Raw genomic sequence first — 18,694 nt, 5'->3', positions numbered from 1 at the left:
TGACCATTTAATTTTAGTTTTTATTTGAAACTTTTGTAAATAATTGAATTTTTAAAGAAATATTAAAATTAATTGAACTTTGGAAGAGTTACAGTTGACATTTAAAAAAAAGAATTAAATTTTTAAAACTTTTTAAATTAAAATTTTTGAAAATTATTGAATTGGAATTTTTTGGTGATTTCTGTTGCTGAAGAATTTATTAAAAAATAAAGATAAAAATTGAACTTAAAAATTTTTTTAATTGAAAAATGCTTTCAGATAATTGAATTTTTGAAGAATATTATAAAAATTATTAAAAATAATTGAATTTCAGAAGAGTTATAATTGAAATTATTAAATTTTAAAAAGTTTTAAATGGAAAATTTTTAAAATAATAAATTTTAAAAGGTTTTAAATTAAAATTTTTAGTACCTAATTTTATTTTATTTTTTTTAAATTGTAAACAATTGTTTAATTTTATAAAATTTTTAATTAAAAATAATTTAAGATAATTGAATTTTTGAAGAATTTCATTAAAATTATTAAAAATAATTAATTTAGAGAAAAATTTGTTAAATAGTCGATATAAAGAAGATCTGAATAGTATACTTAAAAAGACGTATATTGTTTAAAACTCTTTTAAATAAGTGAATTAAAAAAAATATAAATATAATTGAATTGTAGAAGAGATACAGTTAAAATTTTTTAAATTGAATTTTAAAACATTTTATTTTTTTCTAATATTTTAAGATTTTGAAATTTTTTTTAAATTTCTGACAATAATTAAATTTTACAGAACCATAAAAAAAGGATATAAAAAAATGTCCGATAAAAAATAATAAAAATTATGGAAAAAGTTGAATTTTATAGTAACAGTAAAATTTAAACCAATAAAAATTCAAGTTTTTTAGTGGTGTTAATTTTTTTCGACATATTTTTGGAACCTAAAACTATATTCTATGATAAAAAAAATTTTTTTAAAATAATTTTTCACCATTTTCAACTTTAAAATATTTTTTTTTAAAATCCTTATGATTGATTGTTCAGAATAATGAAAAAATTGTAAAAAATAGTTAAAATTGTAAGATAGGTTGAAATTTCACTGGTCTCTCCACTTATAAATTATTAAGTTTAGATTTTTGGAAATAATTAATTTAGCACAGAATTTTAGTTAAAAATTTTGGAAGAGCTGCATTGTATAATAAAAGAAAGTTGTATTTTATTTAAAAAATTTTTAAAAAAAGTAGAAAAAGTCACAATTTAAAAGAAAAGTTGGTAAAAATCACTTCTCTGTTTAAAAAAAAAATTCATATTTTATATTATATATATAAATAAAATACCTGATTTTAAAGAAAATCGTTAATAATATTAAAAATAACAATTTCACTTATTATAATGAAAAAAAATTAGTAATTCTGTAGTATTATATTTTATTCATACATTACAATTTACAACAAAAAAAAAAGAAAAAATAAAAAAAATGTTTTTTAAATGTGACAATATTAACTGACTGCAATTTGAGACCTAAATAACTAATGATGTCCCTCAAACATTATTCTATCTCTCTCCTCCCATTTCTTCACATTAGCTGGAGCATAGGCTGTAAATAAATTTTTACATTAATTAATTAATAAGATATATTAAAAAATAAAAATAAATAAAATCAAAAATTAATTTTAGGATCACCTAAAATTAAAAAATTTAATTTCCAATGTTAAATGGTTATTTTTTACTCCAATTGTGATCAAAATATAACTTTTTGAAAATATTTATTTTTTTCTTTATTTCAAAATAAACGGGACAATCTGTTTATTTAATAAAAAAAAAATAAAATTGTTAAAGTTATAAAAAACATTAAATTTTTATCTGTCTTGAAAAAGAAAAATTTCTCAAGATCCAGTTGACAAAAAGAAAAATAGGATTTCTCGTTTTGAAACGTAGTATTTAAAAATTATTTTTTAAAAAATTTTTTTATTTTAAACAGTTTTTTGAATCATTTATTTCTTTATTTTATTTATAAATTGTTAATTAAAAAAAAACAGTTTTCTTCGTGTTCTATGTAAAATTTAAAAATTGTTTTATATTCCATATACATTTCTCAGTATAATACCATTGAGAAAAAAATGGCACTGAATTCTAAAAAGTAAACTAATAAATTATTTTTTAATTATGTAATATTGGAATAATTAATATTCTTTATTTAATGCAATGTATTCAAATTCATACGTCTTATTCCACGTAAATATTATTACTAAATAATAATTTAATTAATTTATAAATGATAAATAATAATTATTAAACAACTTTTTTCTAATTATTATATAATAATAAAATGCTTGGTCTGTCCTTCTGTCCTAACTTGAAGTTGGCCTTTTCTGATTTCACGTGTTTTTTTTGAATAGTACAAGATAGTAATTTAAAAAAATTTATTTTTAAGGTACCAGGGGCCAACGAATACCTATTAAATATTAATTATAAAAATACAGTCCTCGAATCAACTTAAAGACACAAAAAGTCGTTTCAGTCGATTTATATTCAAAAAAAAAGTGGATTTGTTTTTTATTTTAACAAAAATATTTTACAGATTTTTAAATAAAAAAAAATTTTTTTTTTTTAATAATAATCCTTTTTGAAGGGTTAAAGTTGAAATTTTTAAAAATAATTAAATTTCAAAAGATATTGTTAATTTTCAAACAATTATTAAATTTTACAGAACTAAAAATAATTTATCAAATAATTTTTGGAAAACATTTTTTAAATTTAATTGAATTTTCAAAGATTTAAAATTGAGATTTTTGAAATTAATTGAAACTTTAAGTGTTTTGTAATTAAAATTTTAGATGATTTCACTAAAAATTTATTAGAAAATGCGGACAAAATGCAATAATTTGAAAATCATTTTTAATTGAAAAATGGTTTCAGATAGTTGAATTTTCAAAGAATATTATTAAAATAGTTAAAAATAATTGAATTTTCTTAGAGTTATAATTGAAATTATTAAATTTAAAAAAAAAAATTTCGATGGAAAATTTTAGAAATAATTAAATTTTAGATGCTTTTAAATTCAAATTATTGAAAATTCAATTAATTTTGAATTCAAATTTTTGAGAATAATGAAACTTTATTTATAATTATAAATTTGGAAAATAATTGAATTTCAGTTCATTTTGAATTGAAAATTTTAGGAAATAATTTAATTTTAATTGAAATTTGGATAATAATTTAATTTAAGTTCATTTTTGATTGAAAATTTAAATAATTAATTTTAAATAGAAATTTTAGAAAATAATCGAATTTTATTTCATTTTAAATTGAAAACTTGGTAAATAATTAAATTTTAAATTGAAAATTTTTGATAACTATTGAATTTTAATTGATTTTAAATTAAAATTTCGGGTAATAATTGAATTTTAGTTTATTATAAACAATTGTTAAATTTCATAAAAATTTTAATTGAAAAATAATTTTGATATAATTGAATTTGTGATGTATTTAATTAAAATTATTAAAAATAATTAATTTAGTGAAGAATCATTTTAGTTGAAAATTTGTTAAATAATTGAATTGAAGAAGATCTGAAGAAGATCTACATTTTATACTAAAAAAATGTATTTTATTTACATTTTTTTTCAAATGTAAAAAAAATGTCGCATTTTATTAAAATAAGTCGATAAAAGTCGTATTTTTGAAAAAAGTCGTATAATTCGAGGCCTGTAAACATATAATTTTCATTATTATCATTTAATATGTAATAATATTCTAATAAATTAAATTATTATTGATAATATTAATCTTTAATTTCTTTATAACAAGCAATTAAATACTCAATTTGGCGTGCTTGCGCGCGTTTAATTTTGCTAGTTAAGTATATAAATTAATAATTTTAAAAACTATTTTAAATAATTTTTTTTTAAAACAAAAATTATTTTTAAATACCAAGACGAGAAAAACCTATTTCTTTTTTTTTGTTTTTAAATTTGTCAACTGGATCTCGAAAAAATTCTTTTTTTATATTTAAAACAACTAAAAATTTCAATAGTTTATAATTTTAACAATTTTTTTTTTTTTTTTTGGTAAAATATTTTCAGAAACTTATTTTGATTACAGTAGAAGTAAAAAAAACAATATAACATTGAAAATCAATTATTAAATATTTTTGTTGATCCGTTTCGAGAAATTCTGACCCATTAATTTATTTATTAGTTAATAATTTAATAATATTAAATATTAATATACAAAAAAATAAATTTCATTTAATAAAAATAAATAAATTAATATATTAAATTAATTCAATTGCTATAAACATTAAATTGAAATAATTGAAAAAAATATCGGGAAAAAGTGTAAAAAAAACAATTTTTGGTTTTACTTACACAACTTTTGGAATTGATAGACAATTGGTGCAACAATAGCAGTTGCAAATGCACAATATCTAAACATCCATGAGTGTTTGTAATAATATTTATACGGGAATTGCATTATTTTTGCAGTAAAAGTATAAGGATATTTCATCTGTCGAGAATTATCTGCCATAATGACTGAAAAAAAAAATTAAGAACACGAAAATTTGTATTAAAAAAATTCAAGAAAAATCAATCAAGTTTAAAATTTTTTTTTTAATTAAAAAAAAATTAATGATTTTCAACACAATTTTTTTACATAAGTAAAACTATTACAAATTTATACAAGTTTCTCTAATTCAATTTTCAATAATTATTAAAATGTCAAAAATGGATGTCATCACAGACATTATATAAAAGTGAGAAAAAAATTTTGAGGTTAGGAAAATTATAAAAGTTCCTAATTTTTTTGCTATATATTTTCAGTACTGAACAAATTTTTCATTTTAAAGAAAGAAAACGATATTAAAAAAAACATTAATCTATCATTTAATTATTTTTATTTAAATAAAAATAATTATTCCTTAAAAACGTAACTTAATGATTAGTACTCTTAAATTATCATTATTTGAAACATATACTCTAGAATATAGAGAACTTAATTTAAATTATCAATATCGTACCTTATTTTCTTTATTATTATTCTTCCAAATGATCGAAAAAAAACCTTTTTTTTGGAGCAAATTTGGAGATAACCACAAACTAGACCAAGGGTTGCGTTACACTCAACTTATGTAATAACTTCCGGTACAGGGTTGCGTTCAATTTTCAAATGAAAACAATTGTTTTCAATAAAAATATCATACTTAATAAGCAAACAAATTTTAGCCATTTTCGATACATTTTTAAAGTAATAATTGAAAAATATTGACAAATTACATAAAGAAAAAAATTGTTTAAAAAAAAGAGCTAAACATTAAACAGGAAGTGCGTCATTGATTCAGGAATGAATGTTTAAATTTAAAAACCCGAGTATTTGATATTCATTTCTCAATAATTATTATTGTATTATCATTCAAAATATAATTTTTTTTATTTGAATTTCGTTATAGGAAATTTATTTTCACGGTAATTATGACTATTATTTTTTTTTCATTACAATGGTGTAATTTTTTAAAAATATGTGAGTGATAGTTACGCACCTGATTCGATGTTCAAATTTTTAAAAGAACAACTGCAACGCCTCTGGCGAGTGAATTTCGAAAAGTAAAAGAGCCGAACAGCGCCTCGATCCGACGGTTTTTAAAAGGAAGCGGTTGTTTGTTGGGTTGTTTGTTAAACGTGTGGTGTGTGTAATAATTTTTCGTAAGACATTTTGGTGTGTGAGAATTATCCTCAAAAATATTGAGAGTGAAACATTAAACGAGGAAAATTGAACGCCTACAAGAATGTCGCCAAGGAGGACCCGTAGAGGTGAGAAAACCTAACCCCATCGACGGTTAATTTTCAGTATATAATAGTGAGAGAGAGAGATATGTATTGAAATCTTGGAGCAAAACAATGTTGTTTAGGCGGGATCGCGTTCCTCAGAATATGGCGTCTGCTTTCGCGCCTTCAATAAAAACATTGTTATGTGTATGACAAATTTTTCCTTAAATTTCCTTTTTTCTTTATGACACAAATGTATTTAATTGAGAAAATTAAATTCTTCCTTTTAATTCAATGAATGTAAATTGAGAAATAAATTTTTATTCTCTCTATTCGATTTTATTAAATATATTTCGAGAAAAATCCCATTGCTTCTCGAAATGTTTTTTTTTTATTTTTCATTTGATATTATTTGTTTTTAAAAAAAAAGTTGATTAGTCATGAAAAATGTTTTTTTTAATCGAAAATTTAGGAAAAATTTTCTTTTATAAACTATTTACGTGTTTTTTTTGTGTATTTCTATTAATTTTTTTAGTTCAATGTTTTTTTAAAATGATTTTTCCTTTGTGGGAAAAAAATTTATTTTTAAAAATTTTCCTCTTTATCTTACAAATAAAACTTTTCAGTTATTTTTTTATAAATAATTAAAAAATGAGTTTTTGTTATTTTTCTAAAAAAGAAATTATAAAACAATTTTTATACTTATATATTTAGTTTTGTGGACAAAAAATGTAGATAAAAAATTTTGTTTGAAAAAGTGAAAAATTAAATTTTTTTTTAAATTTTAAGGCGTTTGTAATCTATTTTTTTCAGGTACCATTAAACAAGATAATGCTACTCCAGATACGACAAAAAGGGAGAAGAAAAAAATTACTTCTCCTAAAGAAACGTCTCATTCGCCACCAAAAAGACGACGAACCACTCGTATGTTATTTTCAAATTTCAAATCTATTTTTCGACTTTAATATTTTCATTTATTTATTTTATGAAATAATTTACAATTTTTTTTAAAGAATATTTCAAAATATTGACAAAAAAATGATAAATTTAAATAAAAAGATATTAAAATATTTACAAAAAAAAAAAAAAAAGAAAACATTTCAAACTTCATTTTATATTTTTTTAGTATACAATGCAGTTCTTTCAAAATTTAATTAACAAATTTTTAATTAAAATTCTTCACTAAATTAATTATTTTCAATAATAATTTAAATAAAATTGTTCAAAAATTCAACTATTTTAAACTATTTTGCAATTTATTAAATATTTTTAAAATTCAATAATTGTTTGAATTTTGTAAAAAAAAGAAAAACAATATCAGCAAATAAACCGAAAATTTGAATTCAATTATTTCCAAAAATCTAAAGTTAATAATAGTTTAATAATTATTAATAATTTTCATCAATTTCTTCAAAAAATCAATTATTAAAAATATTTTTTAATTAAAAATTCAATAAATCACAGAAAATAAAAAAATCTTCAATAATTAAAATTTTCAAAATTTTTAATTTGAAATCTTCTGAATTACAATTAATTCTAAAAATTTTAATTAATAACCTTTTTAAATTTAATTGTTTTTAAAATTCTCAATATAAAACTTTCTGAAATTTAATTATTTCTAAAAATTTCAATCAACTCTTCCAAAATTCAATTATTTTAAAAAATGTTCTATTAAATTAATTGTGAAATTATTGTTAAGCAATAATTTTCATCAAATTCTTCGAAAATTGAATTATTTAAAATATTTTTAATAAAAATTCTGTAAAATTAAATTATTGTCCAAAATTTTAAAAAATCTTGAAAAATTAAAATTTTCAAAAATTTAAAATCTTTTGAAATTCAATTATTTCTAAAAATTTAAACAGCATTTCTTCCAAAATTCAATTATTTGTTTTCATTTTTTTAAATTTAATTATTAATATTAATATCTAACATAAAATTTAATTTTTGCAAAAAGTTTCAAATGTAAACTTTCACAGTTTCAATTGTTGCCAAAAATTAAAAAAAAAAAACTACAGCAATTTAAATTTGCAAAAATTTATTTCAGTTAAAAAACTTAATTATGGTTAGAATTTTTTTTTTAATTTTGAATTCGAATACAATAAGAATTCAAAAAATTATTAAAAATGGAATTTTCAGAATTTGTTTTTGATCTTGATCTTAATCAATCTTAATCTTATTCTTCTTAAGGAATTAATCGAATTAACTGAAGATCCAATAACAATTAGTCATTTGTAATAAATTATTTATTAACTAATTAAATTTATTTCAAATGAAAAATCTACTTTTTTTTTGAAATGTAAATCGACGAAAACATCGTCCTATGTGTCTTAAAGTTAATTCGTGGTCAGCCAATTTATTTTGAATAAAAAAATAAAATATTCAAAAAAAACTCCACAAATAAAAAATATATAAAACAATTTTTTTTTTAAGGAGCGGCAAAAACAAAATCGACGAGTGATACAGAGGAGAATCGCCCGAAGAGTGTTTCGAAAAAATCGACTCGCAAAAAGCCGATAAAATCCGATGATTCTCTAATAACGGAAGACGAGTCATTTTCAACAATTAATAATGTGAGTTTGAGAAATACGACAAAACGAAAAAATAATTCCCTTCTAACCGACGATGAAAGTCCAAAAAATTCATCGCGAATTGTAAATTTAAGAACCCGTATGAATACTACTCCAAAAAGTAGTCCAATCGCTGTGACATTGTCGCCACACAGATCAAAGAAAACACCACGACGATCGCCTGATAATCTTGGATCACCAAAAACACATTCAGCCGATACTCCCATGAAACTATTAAAAACTCCAAGAAAACTTGTCATTAAAAATTCACCATCATCATCGTCGTCGTCTGACGATTTAAAATTAAACGCAAAACGACGTGTTGCATCAAAATCACCGAGTTCACGATCAAAACCAAAAACTCCATCACCAACAATAACATCAACGTCGTCGGTGGCAAAAAAAAAATTATCCACCCCCAAAAAGACGACGCCATCGCCAAAAAAACAATCGCCAATTGCCAAAAAATCAACTAGACGAAATACAAGAAGAAGTCTAGCTCCTATGAGTGCAAAAAAAGTAATTATTTCACCGCGTTTAAGTTCAATGGCAAAAAAATCACCTTCACCCAAAAAGAAATCACCTACAAAATTAATATCGTCGCCTAAAAAATTATCATCACCAAGAACAATGGCATCGCCGAAAAAATCACTTTCACCATTAAAAAAGCAAACGCCTTCACCGAAAAAAAATTCACCTATTGGCAAAAAATCGCCTAAAATAATTACAAGAAGGAGTTTAGTTTCACCGCGTGAAGAAAAAGTTACTTCACCTCAAAATAAAACAATTTCTTCAGTTTCCAAGGTAATTTTTTTTCTTTTATGAAATATATAATAAATTTTGTCAGTTTCTTTTTTTTTCGTTGAAAAATTCAGAGTGTTTAATAAGTCAGGGAAACACTCCAGGTCAGGGAAAAGTTATGGAAAGTCATGGAATTTTCTTTAATTTCTCGAATTTTGAAACAAATGATTCGTAGCTTTTGAGAAACAGAAAACTATTTTTAGGGTCAGTAGGGGTAAATGGAGACAGGATAGTTTCTAAGAAAGGTTTAAGAAAAAAATTTCCTTTAAAGTATTAAGGGATGAAAAAATTTGAAAAAAATTTGACAAAAATCAAAAATTCAAGTGAATTTCTGTTATGGGAGTCATAAGGATTAAGGGTATGTGGACAAAGCAATAAATAGTAAAATAATGTATTATATCATACTTCATTCAGCGGCCACTCGCTCGAATTGGCGCTGTTTACTGGAGCACTGACACACTCAAGCAACGTCTGTGTATGCGCCGCCATCTTTGTTTTCATTTTCGTTTAAAAATGCCACTTTTTAAACTTCATTTTTTAATAATTTAACACAAAATTATGTATTTTTCGGAGAACAGCGAGATTCCTTGAACCCAAATCTATTATCCCTCAAAATTTTAGAGAAAAATCTTTTTTCATTTTAGAGTGAAATGTATACTGCCCTACAACGGAAAAAGATACATAAGCCACAAATAGGTCGAACGGAGATATTTGAGAAAAACCATTTGCATCAAAAACTTTATTTAGAATTCATTTTTTATGAATAAAAATATCCCTAATGGGGTAAATCGGATGTGATCTTTCTATTTTTGTAAAAAAAATTAATTATTTAAACAATCCCTTTTAAAAAATGCACTTGCGTAGTTTTTTTAGTGCAAATGCAACGTAAAAAGAACACAAAGTCGCTTGTGGTGTTTTTCGTTGTAAAGTCATCGAGCGGATCAAAGATGTCCAGCGAAGAATATACATAAGGGACAAGAGAGTATGGGATTAGAGTATGGCACTTGTGTATAGTCTCCACTGGACATCTTTGCTCCGCTCGATTATTTTACAAGCTAAGAAATACACAAGCGCGCTTGCGAATATCGTTCTGTAAACGAAGCCGAGCTCGGCCGCTTTTGCAACGGAAAAAGATCATAAGCTACCTCGCGTATATTCTTCCATTGTATTTTGTGACGTATTTCATGCCTCCTACAGAATTTAGGCAACGCAAAGTACCTCATGTGTCTTTTTCTGTTGTATTTTCTCATTTTTCGCGAATTGCAATATTTTCAATCTTAATTTTTTATTATAAATAATTAAAATTTTGAATTTTAATTACGATAGTCAGATGCAGCTTTTTATTACGAATCCATTGATACCAAAAACTCATTTTTGACCAAAATGTCACTTATGTATCTTTTTCCGTTGTAGGGCAGTATACTATCAAAACACATTTTCCCATACTAGGTCACGTGGGAGGTTTCCACATACCCTTAAGAAAAAAAATTTGTATGATTTTTAAGTCTGTTTTCTTTGAAATGCGAGACAAAATACTGAAACAGTTTGACTTTGATTTTCAAGTTTTCATGCAAACACCTCTTGTCCCCATTTACTGACCCTATAAAAAAATTATTATTTAAAAAAAAGAAATTTTGTAATGAATTGTGCTAATCGAACGAACACAAAATTTGTTTTTGAAGAATAATAAGTTTGGAATATTTCCGAATAAAAAAATGTTTTTTTGAATTTTAAAATTGAATTTTTTTCAAGAAATTTTTAAATTTTCGTAAATGCTTTTTTAATTCTTTTTGTACTGGATTAGAAAAATTTAACATAAAATTTATTTTTAAATATTTATGAGTAACTAAAAAGGTTTTTTTTTTGGAATTTTAAGATTAAATTATTTTGAAAATTGTTTTATTTTTTTGTGAATGTTAATTGTTTTTTTTTGTGTTGAACTTTTGCAGGTTTCAGCACAAAATTTATTTTGATTATTCTTGAGTAAAAAAACCTATTTTTGAATTTTTATAATTATTTTTAAAAAATTTTAATTTTTTGTAAATGTAGAAAATTTATTTTTAAAAAATAATCATTTTTGAATATTTCTCGCAGGATGTCTAACGGTCAGGGAAAGTCAGGGAATTTTGTTGGTTAGGGAAAAGTCAGGGTATTTCAGAAAATTTCATTCAAAGTCAGGGAAATTTCTGTAAATTTCTACAAAAATTAAAATTTTTTGTAAATTTAAAAATTTTTTAATCTAAAAAAACTTGAATGGTTTTTATTACCATATGTTACTACCATTAGAAATTAATTTATTGTTAAATATGTCAATAACCATATTTTTGTCCAAAGAAAACAGAAATAAGGTTATTAAAAAGTCAGGGAAAAATCAAAAAATGTGAGGGAGGAGTCAGGGAATTTTTTTCTCAATCCTTGTTAGACACCCTGTCTCGGTTAAAGATTGTTTCTTAAAATTGCAATTTGAATTATTTTGAATAATTTATTACTAAGGATTTTGAAAATTGTTGTAAGAATTTCATTTTGTTTGGGTCTTACACAATCGTTTATTTTTAATTACATAGAAGTGGCATTTTTCAGCTTAAAAATGTCTTTTCTCAAAATTTAATTCCGAATTATTATTTTTTAAAAAAAATTTTTGCAACATAAAATTAACATAAATTGTGTAACAAAAATTATTTTTTCAAAAAAACCTATTGGTGTTGTTAACTTCTTGCACGTAAAATTTGTCATTGAATCCAAATATGAAGTCAAAAATTAAAAAAGTAAAACAGTTTTTGAAATCTAAATTTCAGTTTTTTGAGTTCTGGAAGAAAGTGAATTTACTAAATTGCAATTATCACTAGGTTACAAAAAAATATTGATATTGTTTTTTTTTTTAATTTTTGAGTTTATTAAATATTTTGGAATCACTGAACTAAATCACTGAATTAAAATTAATATATTTAAGAAATTCAAATTACATTTCAAATATTATAGTAACTGACATTGAATGTTTCTCTCTCTATTTTGTCCATTCTTTTTTTTCTTAATTTTATTAAAAAAAAATTTTTCTTTAGAAAAAATCACCAAGGCTAGCAAAACTTTCATTGCCAGTTTCAAAAATAAGGAAATCTCCAATTAAAGCTTACTCTTCATCCAAGTCAAAGGTTCCGGTTGTAATTTTGGAAAAAGTGAATTCCTCCACCCGAAGAAGTGAGGGTTCATCACCAAAATCGCAAAAATCGCCCGTGAAATTAAGTCCCAGACGTTCAAATTCTATTGTCAATACAACATCGACTGTTTCGCCAAAAAATCTTAATAATTCGGTTAAAAAAATCATTTTCGAATCGCCTTCAACACGAAGATCTTCTAAAGATAGTAGACTTCATTTGTCGCCGAAAGTAACATTGCGTCGTTCTTTAAATTTAACGGGATGTTTCGATGAGTCAATTTCTGTATTGAGAAAAAAATCATCGACCCCAAAATACAAGAGCAATCGTAATCGTTCTGGAATTGAAAATGAATCGGAGCCCGATATGAGCGATACGTCACTTATTAATATGAGTGATGTTTTTGATTCTGATGTTTCGCAAAAGGAAGAAAAAGAAAAGAATAAAAATGGAACTTATGAACTTGACGAGCCTAAAACTCCAGGATTGAGAGCCAAAAAAGCAGTGAAGAGATCATCTTCAGCCAATGCAAAAGGGTGAGAAATTGTTTCATTTTCTTTTAATCATTTTAAATTAAATTTATTTATTTATTTACGTATATACACGGACATACAACAAGAAAAAAATGAGCCCTTTCGTACCAAGGTACTAAATTTAGAAAACTATATATTACAAAAATACAACATAAATAGTATTAAAAAAAAAAATTAAAAAAAAAAGTAAAAAATATTGACTAGGTAGCGTCGTTATTAAAAGTAAAGAATTTTTTACTTAATGACAGTAAATCCATTCAATGAGGATTTAAAAAAAATCTAAGTTAAATTAATTTAACTTTTAATTTATTATGTAAAAAAATTAAAAGTGAAACAATTTTTGTTTTTACAATTTTTTTTCAGTTTTATCTATTCAAAGTTTAAACGTTAAAAATATGTAGTTTTGGATTTTAATTATTACCTATCTGTCGGGAAAAAAGAATTTTACATATTAAATATATATATTATATGATGATAATTATTTTTACGCGACTTTTTACCAATAATAATTTTTGATGTTATATATCTAAATTTTATTAAGTTTAAATTTTTCCAAAAATTTCTGAAAAAATAATTACAACAAATAAAATTAAATCACCCAAAATTTTAATTAAAAAATCATATGAAATTCAATTATTTCCAAAAATCTAAACTTAATAATTTAATAATTAAGTAGGTAGGTAATAATAGTTTCCATCAAGTTCTTCAAAAAATCAATTATTTAAAACATTTTTTAATTAAAAATTCTGTAAAATTTAATTATTCACAGACATTAAAAAAATCGTAATTAAAATTTCCAAAAATTTCAATTTGAAATGTTTCAAAATTCAATTACTTCTAAAGTTCTCAATATAAAACTTTCTGAAATTAAATTATTTCTAAAACTTTCAATTATAAGTCGTCTAAAATAAATCAATTCAATTATTTAAATTTTCAAAATAAATTTTCAATTTAAAATCTTCTATAATTCATTTATTTTAAAAAATTTAAATCAAAAATTTTTTGAAACTTAATTAGGGTCCGAAATTTTTTTTGTCTATTAAAACTAAAAATTATTCAAAAATTTTTAATTCGAATAATTTGCTTGAAATCAGATGTAAAAAATTTTTAAAAATAGAACATTAAGAATTTTTTTTAGAAATTTCATCTACTGAATTGTACAAATATCAAAAATGTTAATTACGATTTTTTTTGAGTTTTTACTATTTAAAGTTCAAACGTTAAAAATAGTTTTCATCAAAAATTAAAAAAATTTATTATCAGTTTGTGATAATTTTGTTAATATTTGCTTAACAGAAATGAAGTGGAAAGTAAAAAAGTGCGTTTTGCTGAAAGTAATGTTACAAAAACAACAACAACAACAAATACAGTGAAATTAAGAACAGGAACACCAGGTCATAGGGCATCATTGAGAAGAACTTCAGAAGTAAGAAGTAAATCAAAATCTCCTCAAAGAGTGACAAAATCAATGAGCGCAAATCAAAGACGAAGATCAAGTTCCGTTTCAGTTGTTGAAGGAACACCACGAACGCCAGCTAATAAAAAAACATTAAATTCCACTCACAGTTCGAATGTAAAATCAGATCATAAAGCACAATTGGCTTCTGTTAATCGTCTCAGTCGACCGAGAATGTCTTTTGCATCCGAGAAAAAAACTGGTAATTTTTTTTTTAAGAAACACAAAAAACAGTTGAAATTATTTTGTTAATTTATTTATTATTTTATTTTTAATTTAATTTAATTTTTGTTTGTTTGTATAATTTTCATAATTATTATTTAATTTTATTAATTTCATTTGATTATTTTCTTGTATTTTTAGAAACAAAAACACCAGTGCCGAAAAAAATTCCCAATTTCGCTGAAATTCATAAAAAGACTTTTGCAAAAATGGAATCAGTTGTCGATGCAAAAAAACGAGTTGCCGATCGACATGTCGCTATGGTTAATCCAATATTAAGTGCCACAAAATGTAATTGTTTATGATTTATTTTTACATTTCTTACACGAAATCATCGACAAATATTAAAAGTGAAAAATTAAATTTTTTATCGATTTTTTAAATATTTTTAAACTGATTTTTTAATATTTAAAATTTAATTCTTTTTGATTTATCATCAATTTTTACAATTTAAATTTTATTGTCAATTTTTAATTCTATATTTATATATTTTTTAAAAAATCAATTTAAGAGTTTTTGTTAGAAATAAACCAATTTGTTGATTAATTCATAGATTTTTTTAAAATGAACATTATCTTTTGTTAAAAATCTATTTTAATTTATAAAGTAAATTTTTTAATTATTTTCATTTTTCTAATGAACTTTGCTCTATTTTCAGCAATGCCAGTAGGTGCTAATGAAAAACGTCTCGAGTTGCGATTGCATAATGGCGTTTACAATCGATTTGGATTTAAAATGCGAAAAACCGAAGCTGTGGAAACCATTAGCAAAAAACCAATTTCGATGACAAGGTAAAAAGCAGCAAAATTAAAAATTAAAAAACAAAAAAAATATTTTTATAGAATTAGAAAACAAACAGAATGTCCAGCGGACCTTAAGATCCTTGAATTTTTTTTTTGATTGTTAATAAATTCTAATTTTTTTGAATTTTTTTCAATTTCTTTTTTTTAATACTTTTTATCTTAAATTTTTTTATTAAAAATTTTCGTTTTTAAATAAATCGATTTTTCCATTCAATTTTCATTTTTTTGCAATTCATAAAATTTATAATTTTATTTACTTTTACAAACTAGTCAGAAATTCTCAATTTTCTCGCAATTTCTTCTTTTATTCTGAAAATTTATAAAATTCTCGACTTTCCACGTCCAAAGTGGACCTTGAAAAAAATTATTTTAGATCTTGAAAATCCTTGAATTTTTTTTTCAAAAATTTGTTGAATACCCTGACTAAACAAAACTTTTTACATATTCAATTTTTATTTAAAAAGAACCTTATTTTTAATATTAGGTGTATAAAAAAAATTTATTTCATTTTTCTTTATACGGTTTACAGAAAAAATTGTCTGATTATCGTTGTTATTTTCATTTTTCAGTGAAAAGAAGTTGAACGCGAGGCGAGACATTTTAAAAGGTGTACGAACAAATCGACGCTTTGAGTTACAAATGAAATCACGAAAGTCCTTTGGGTCCAAGTGAGAAAAAAAAAGATAGTGAATTAGACACTAATATTACCCTAGCCTTAATAAATTTACATTCTTAAAACTTAATTTTGAAACAACGTTCACATATTAATGAAGATATCTAATTTTTCATCTGTGGAAAACAAAGAAGAAAATTTGTGAACTTGTTAATTTGTAAGTTAAGAATATTATTGAGGAATATTCAAAACATTTTAAAATGAAACTAAAAAAAGAAGATTTTCAGTTGTCTCCAAAAAGAAAAAGAAAAGAAAAAATATTCTCTTTGTTTTGAAGAAATATTATCGCAAGACAAGAGACAAAAAAATATTTTGCAAATACAAATAGAAAAGTCTTGTTTGTAAAATATTTCATCGTATAGATTTTAATAATAAGGGAATTTACTTTTTTAAAAAAAAAATGAATTAGTCTAGTAAAAAAAACTAGTACATTTAAATGATTATTATTTTTATTAAAATGAAATATAACGCAAGTGACGTGTTGGCTAACGAATTAAAGAAAAATTAATTTATTTCATAATAGTCAAAGCTTTTTTTTTTAATTAAGCATGTGGTACGTTGATGCGTTTTTCATGTTTTTTTTTAAAGTTTGAATTGAATAAATTTGGAAAAAATTTACTTTAGAAAAAAGAAAAAAAAAACAACTGGAAGACTACTTAAAACTCTGTAAATAATTTATTACGAGACATATCGTTGAAGTGAAAACAATTGTCAATCATTTTTTGTTGCTATTTGACATTCAGCGAATCTATTAAAAAGTACCATATTTCTTAAAATGGTACACCTTTTGGTAAACCCATCTTTTTTATAATATTATCTTTATTTTTAATTTTAATCCAAATATTATTTGGAATTCCGCCTTTCAACTATAAACTGTTAATATTGTTTCTCTTTATTTCCTTTTAGATTAATATTTGTCGATTTAATTATATTCTTTTTTTTTAGTTTTTCGTTTAAATTTTCTTTTATTTTTATAAATATTTCATTTAATTTGCAAATTGTTTACTTTTTTTTAAAGAAATTTTATTAGTTTCTAAAATTGTTTTGTCATTTTTATGATTTTAAAGTATATTCATTAATTAGCTCTTTACTTTTTTATTGGATGTTTCTTTTCTAGAATTCAGATTTCTTTTCTCTACATTAATATAGGTTTCTTTTTATTTTTAACGTTCTTTCCCTTGAAACAGAGCTTTATTCTATTTTTAATACTACTTAAACATTTTTTTTACCATTGATTAAATGATTGTTGAATTGTTTGAATGGTAATGTAGTAGGCATAAGGAAATAAAGAACAGAATGAAAAAAATTAATTACTCCTTTTTAGCTTATTTTGATTTTGTCACTTTTTTTCCATCTATTTTGATAATTTGTCACCTTTCTTTTTTAAAAAAAGTCGCTGATACCGATTATAGCCTCAGAAATTCAAAATGGATAATCCAATATGGCCGACTGTTGTAGTTGAAAGCAAAGGTTATATTGACAAATTAAAAATGTCAAACGTTGAATCTATTGAAAAACGACTAACTTCATATGATTACAGGATTTTGTTTATGCAGAATTCAACTTAACATTCAATATTGATCTAAATTCGAAAGTTTTTTACGGGGTATTGATATTTTATTTTCATTTCAAACCTTTACGGTTTAATATTGTCATTTAATAGCTTATTTTTTTACATACATACCATTATTTTTTTAATAATAAATATACGTTTAAGATTAAATAAAAATAATAAAAACATAAATATTTAAGTAAGAAAGGCGAGCACTTTTCGCTTGACTTTGCGCAAGAAGATTGAAAAAACGGAAATGACGATATCTTGAGAATAGGGGGCTCTAGGATTTTGGTCTGAACGAATTTTTAAACTAGAAATAGTCACAAATAAAACCCACTTTGTACTTTTTATACCCATTTTTGTCATACCTGTGACTGCTTCTAGACCACCGTGTCCATGTACTCAAAACCGCATATAAAAACCAGACTAACATCCATATTAAATCTAGCGAAATACTCAGCTGTACAAAAATGTCCCGTTCTGATTCTCGTGATCAAACTTACCCACTATATTTCCGCAAGCAGTTTACTGAACCAAGGTCTCTTAGTTTTAACATTGACCTCATCATAATACATATTTGTTGACTCGGACGTCGAGCCGTATGGCCAACAGAGTAAACCCCAGAAATTGTAGTCAATTTTAATCGCCTTTTTCATGTCCTCATACATAACTTTATTTCTGACAGTAACAGGAAACTCAGTCGCCATCTTCGCCAGCACATCCGCCCTCTCATTCTCTACAATGCTCACATGATCCGGAATCCACATAAACTTTACTACTCCTAAACCTTTTGCCTGATATTTATCTGTCATAACTTTTAGTTCCTGTATTATTTTCGAACTTTTAAAATTACCCAAAATTGGCTTTGACAGATCCATAACAATATCCCGCGAGTCCGGAAGTATCATTATATTTCTAAGTTCAAATGTAGTTGAATATTGTATGGCCGACAATATTGCCAGACCTTCCAAAGTTTTCACCGTATGAAACGATGATACTCTTACTTCATATTGTACATTTTTAGCTGGTACATAAATTGAAATTGCCGCCCTTAGGGTATCCGGGTTGAATGTAACATATGTGTATATATAGACACTTTCTGAGTGACTTTCCACCAGATATTCGCCCCTTGATACACCGGCCAGGACTTTAATAACATTGTTTGCTCTACTAGCTTTTGCA

General features: G+C 23.4%; 2 protein-coding genes across 2 annotated transcripts; one reads left to right on the top strand and one right to left on the bottom strand.

Moving 5' to 3' along the window:
• Positions 1–1,392: 1,392 nt before the first annotated feature.
• On the bottom strand, positions 1,393–5,169 carry LOC127285000 (uncharacterized). Its single transcript, XM_051310758.1, has 3 exons — positions 5,003–5,169; positions 4,353–4,517; positions 1,393–1,579 (listed from the first exon to the last, which is right to left on the bottom strand). Exons 2-3 carry the CDS (start codon positions 4,510–4,512, stop codon positions 1,512–1,514), a joined length of 228 nt encoding a protein of 75 aa, XP_051166715.1. The 5' UTR covers positions 4,513–4,517; positions 5,003–5,169; the 3' UTR covers positions 1,393–1,511.
• Positions 5,170–5,569: 400 nt separating this feature from the next.
• On the top strand, positions 5,570–17,267 carry LOC127284986 (nucleolar protein dao-5-like). Its single transcript, XM_051310736.1, has 8 exons — positions 5,570–5,792; positions 6,561–6,671; positions 8,181–9,121; positions 12,178–12,806; positions 14,100–14,461; positions 14,623–14,772; positions 15,140–15,272; positions 15,854–17,267. Exons 1-8 carry the CDS (start codon positions 5,768–5,770, stop codon positions 15,954–15,956), a joined length of 2,454 nt encoding a protein of 817 aa, XP_051166693.1. The 5' UTR covers positions 5,570–5,767; the 3' UTR covers positions 15,957–17,267.
• Positions 17,268–18,694: the final 1,427 nt, after the last annotated feature.

Source organism: Leptopilina boulardi, unplaced genomic scaffold (genome assembly GCF_019393585.1).
Source record: "Leptopilina boulardi isolate dan_hultmark-lab unplaced genomic scaffold, ZJU_Lbou_2.1 LbouV2_327, whole genome shotgun sequence".
In the NCBI taxonomy this organism is placed as follows: Eukaryota; Metazoa; Arthropoda; class Insecta; order Hymenoptera; family Figitidae; genus Leptopilina; species Leptopilina boulardi.
Note: the sequence above shows the minus strand (reverse complement) of the source record. Positions and strands in the feature narration are given on the sequence as shown.

What these genes read in the sequence shown, in the direction of transcription:
- LOC127285000 (XM_051310758.1), bottom strand. Translation starts at nt 4,512, where the DNA reads ATGGCAGATAATTCTCGACAGATGAAATATCCTTATACTTTTACTGCA. An exon ending in CTATCAATTCCAAAAGTTGT is followed by an intron (nt 1,580 to 4,352) that starts GTAAGTAAAACC and finishes ATTTATTTACAG; the next exon opens with CCTATGCTCCAGCTAATGTG.
- LOC127284986 (XM_051310736.1), top strand. Translation starts at nt 5,768, where the DNA reads ATGTCGCCAAGGAGGACCCGTAGAG. An exon ending in AAAAAGACGACGAACCACTC is followed by an intron (nt 6,672 to 8,180) that starts GTATGTTATTTT and finishes TTTTTTTTTAAG; the next exon opens with GAGCGGCAAAAACAAAATCG. An exon ending in AAACCAATTTCGATGACAAG is followed by an intron (nt 15,273 to 15,853) that starts GTAAAAAGCAGC and finishes TTCATTTTTCAG; the next exon opens with TGAAAAGAAGTTGAACGCGA.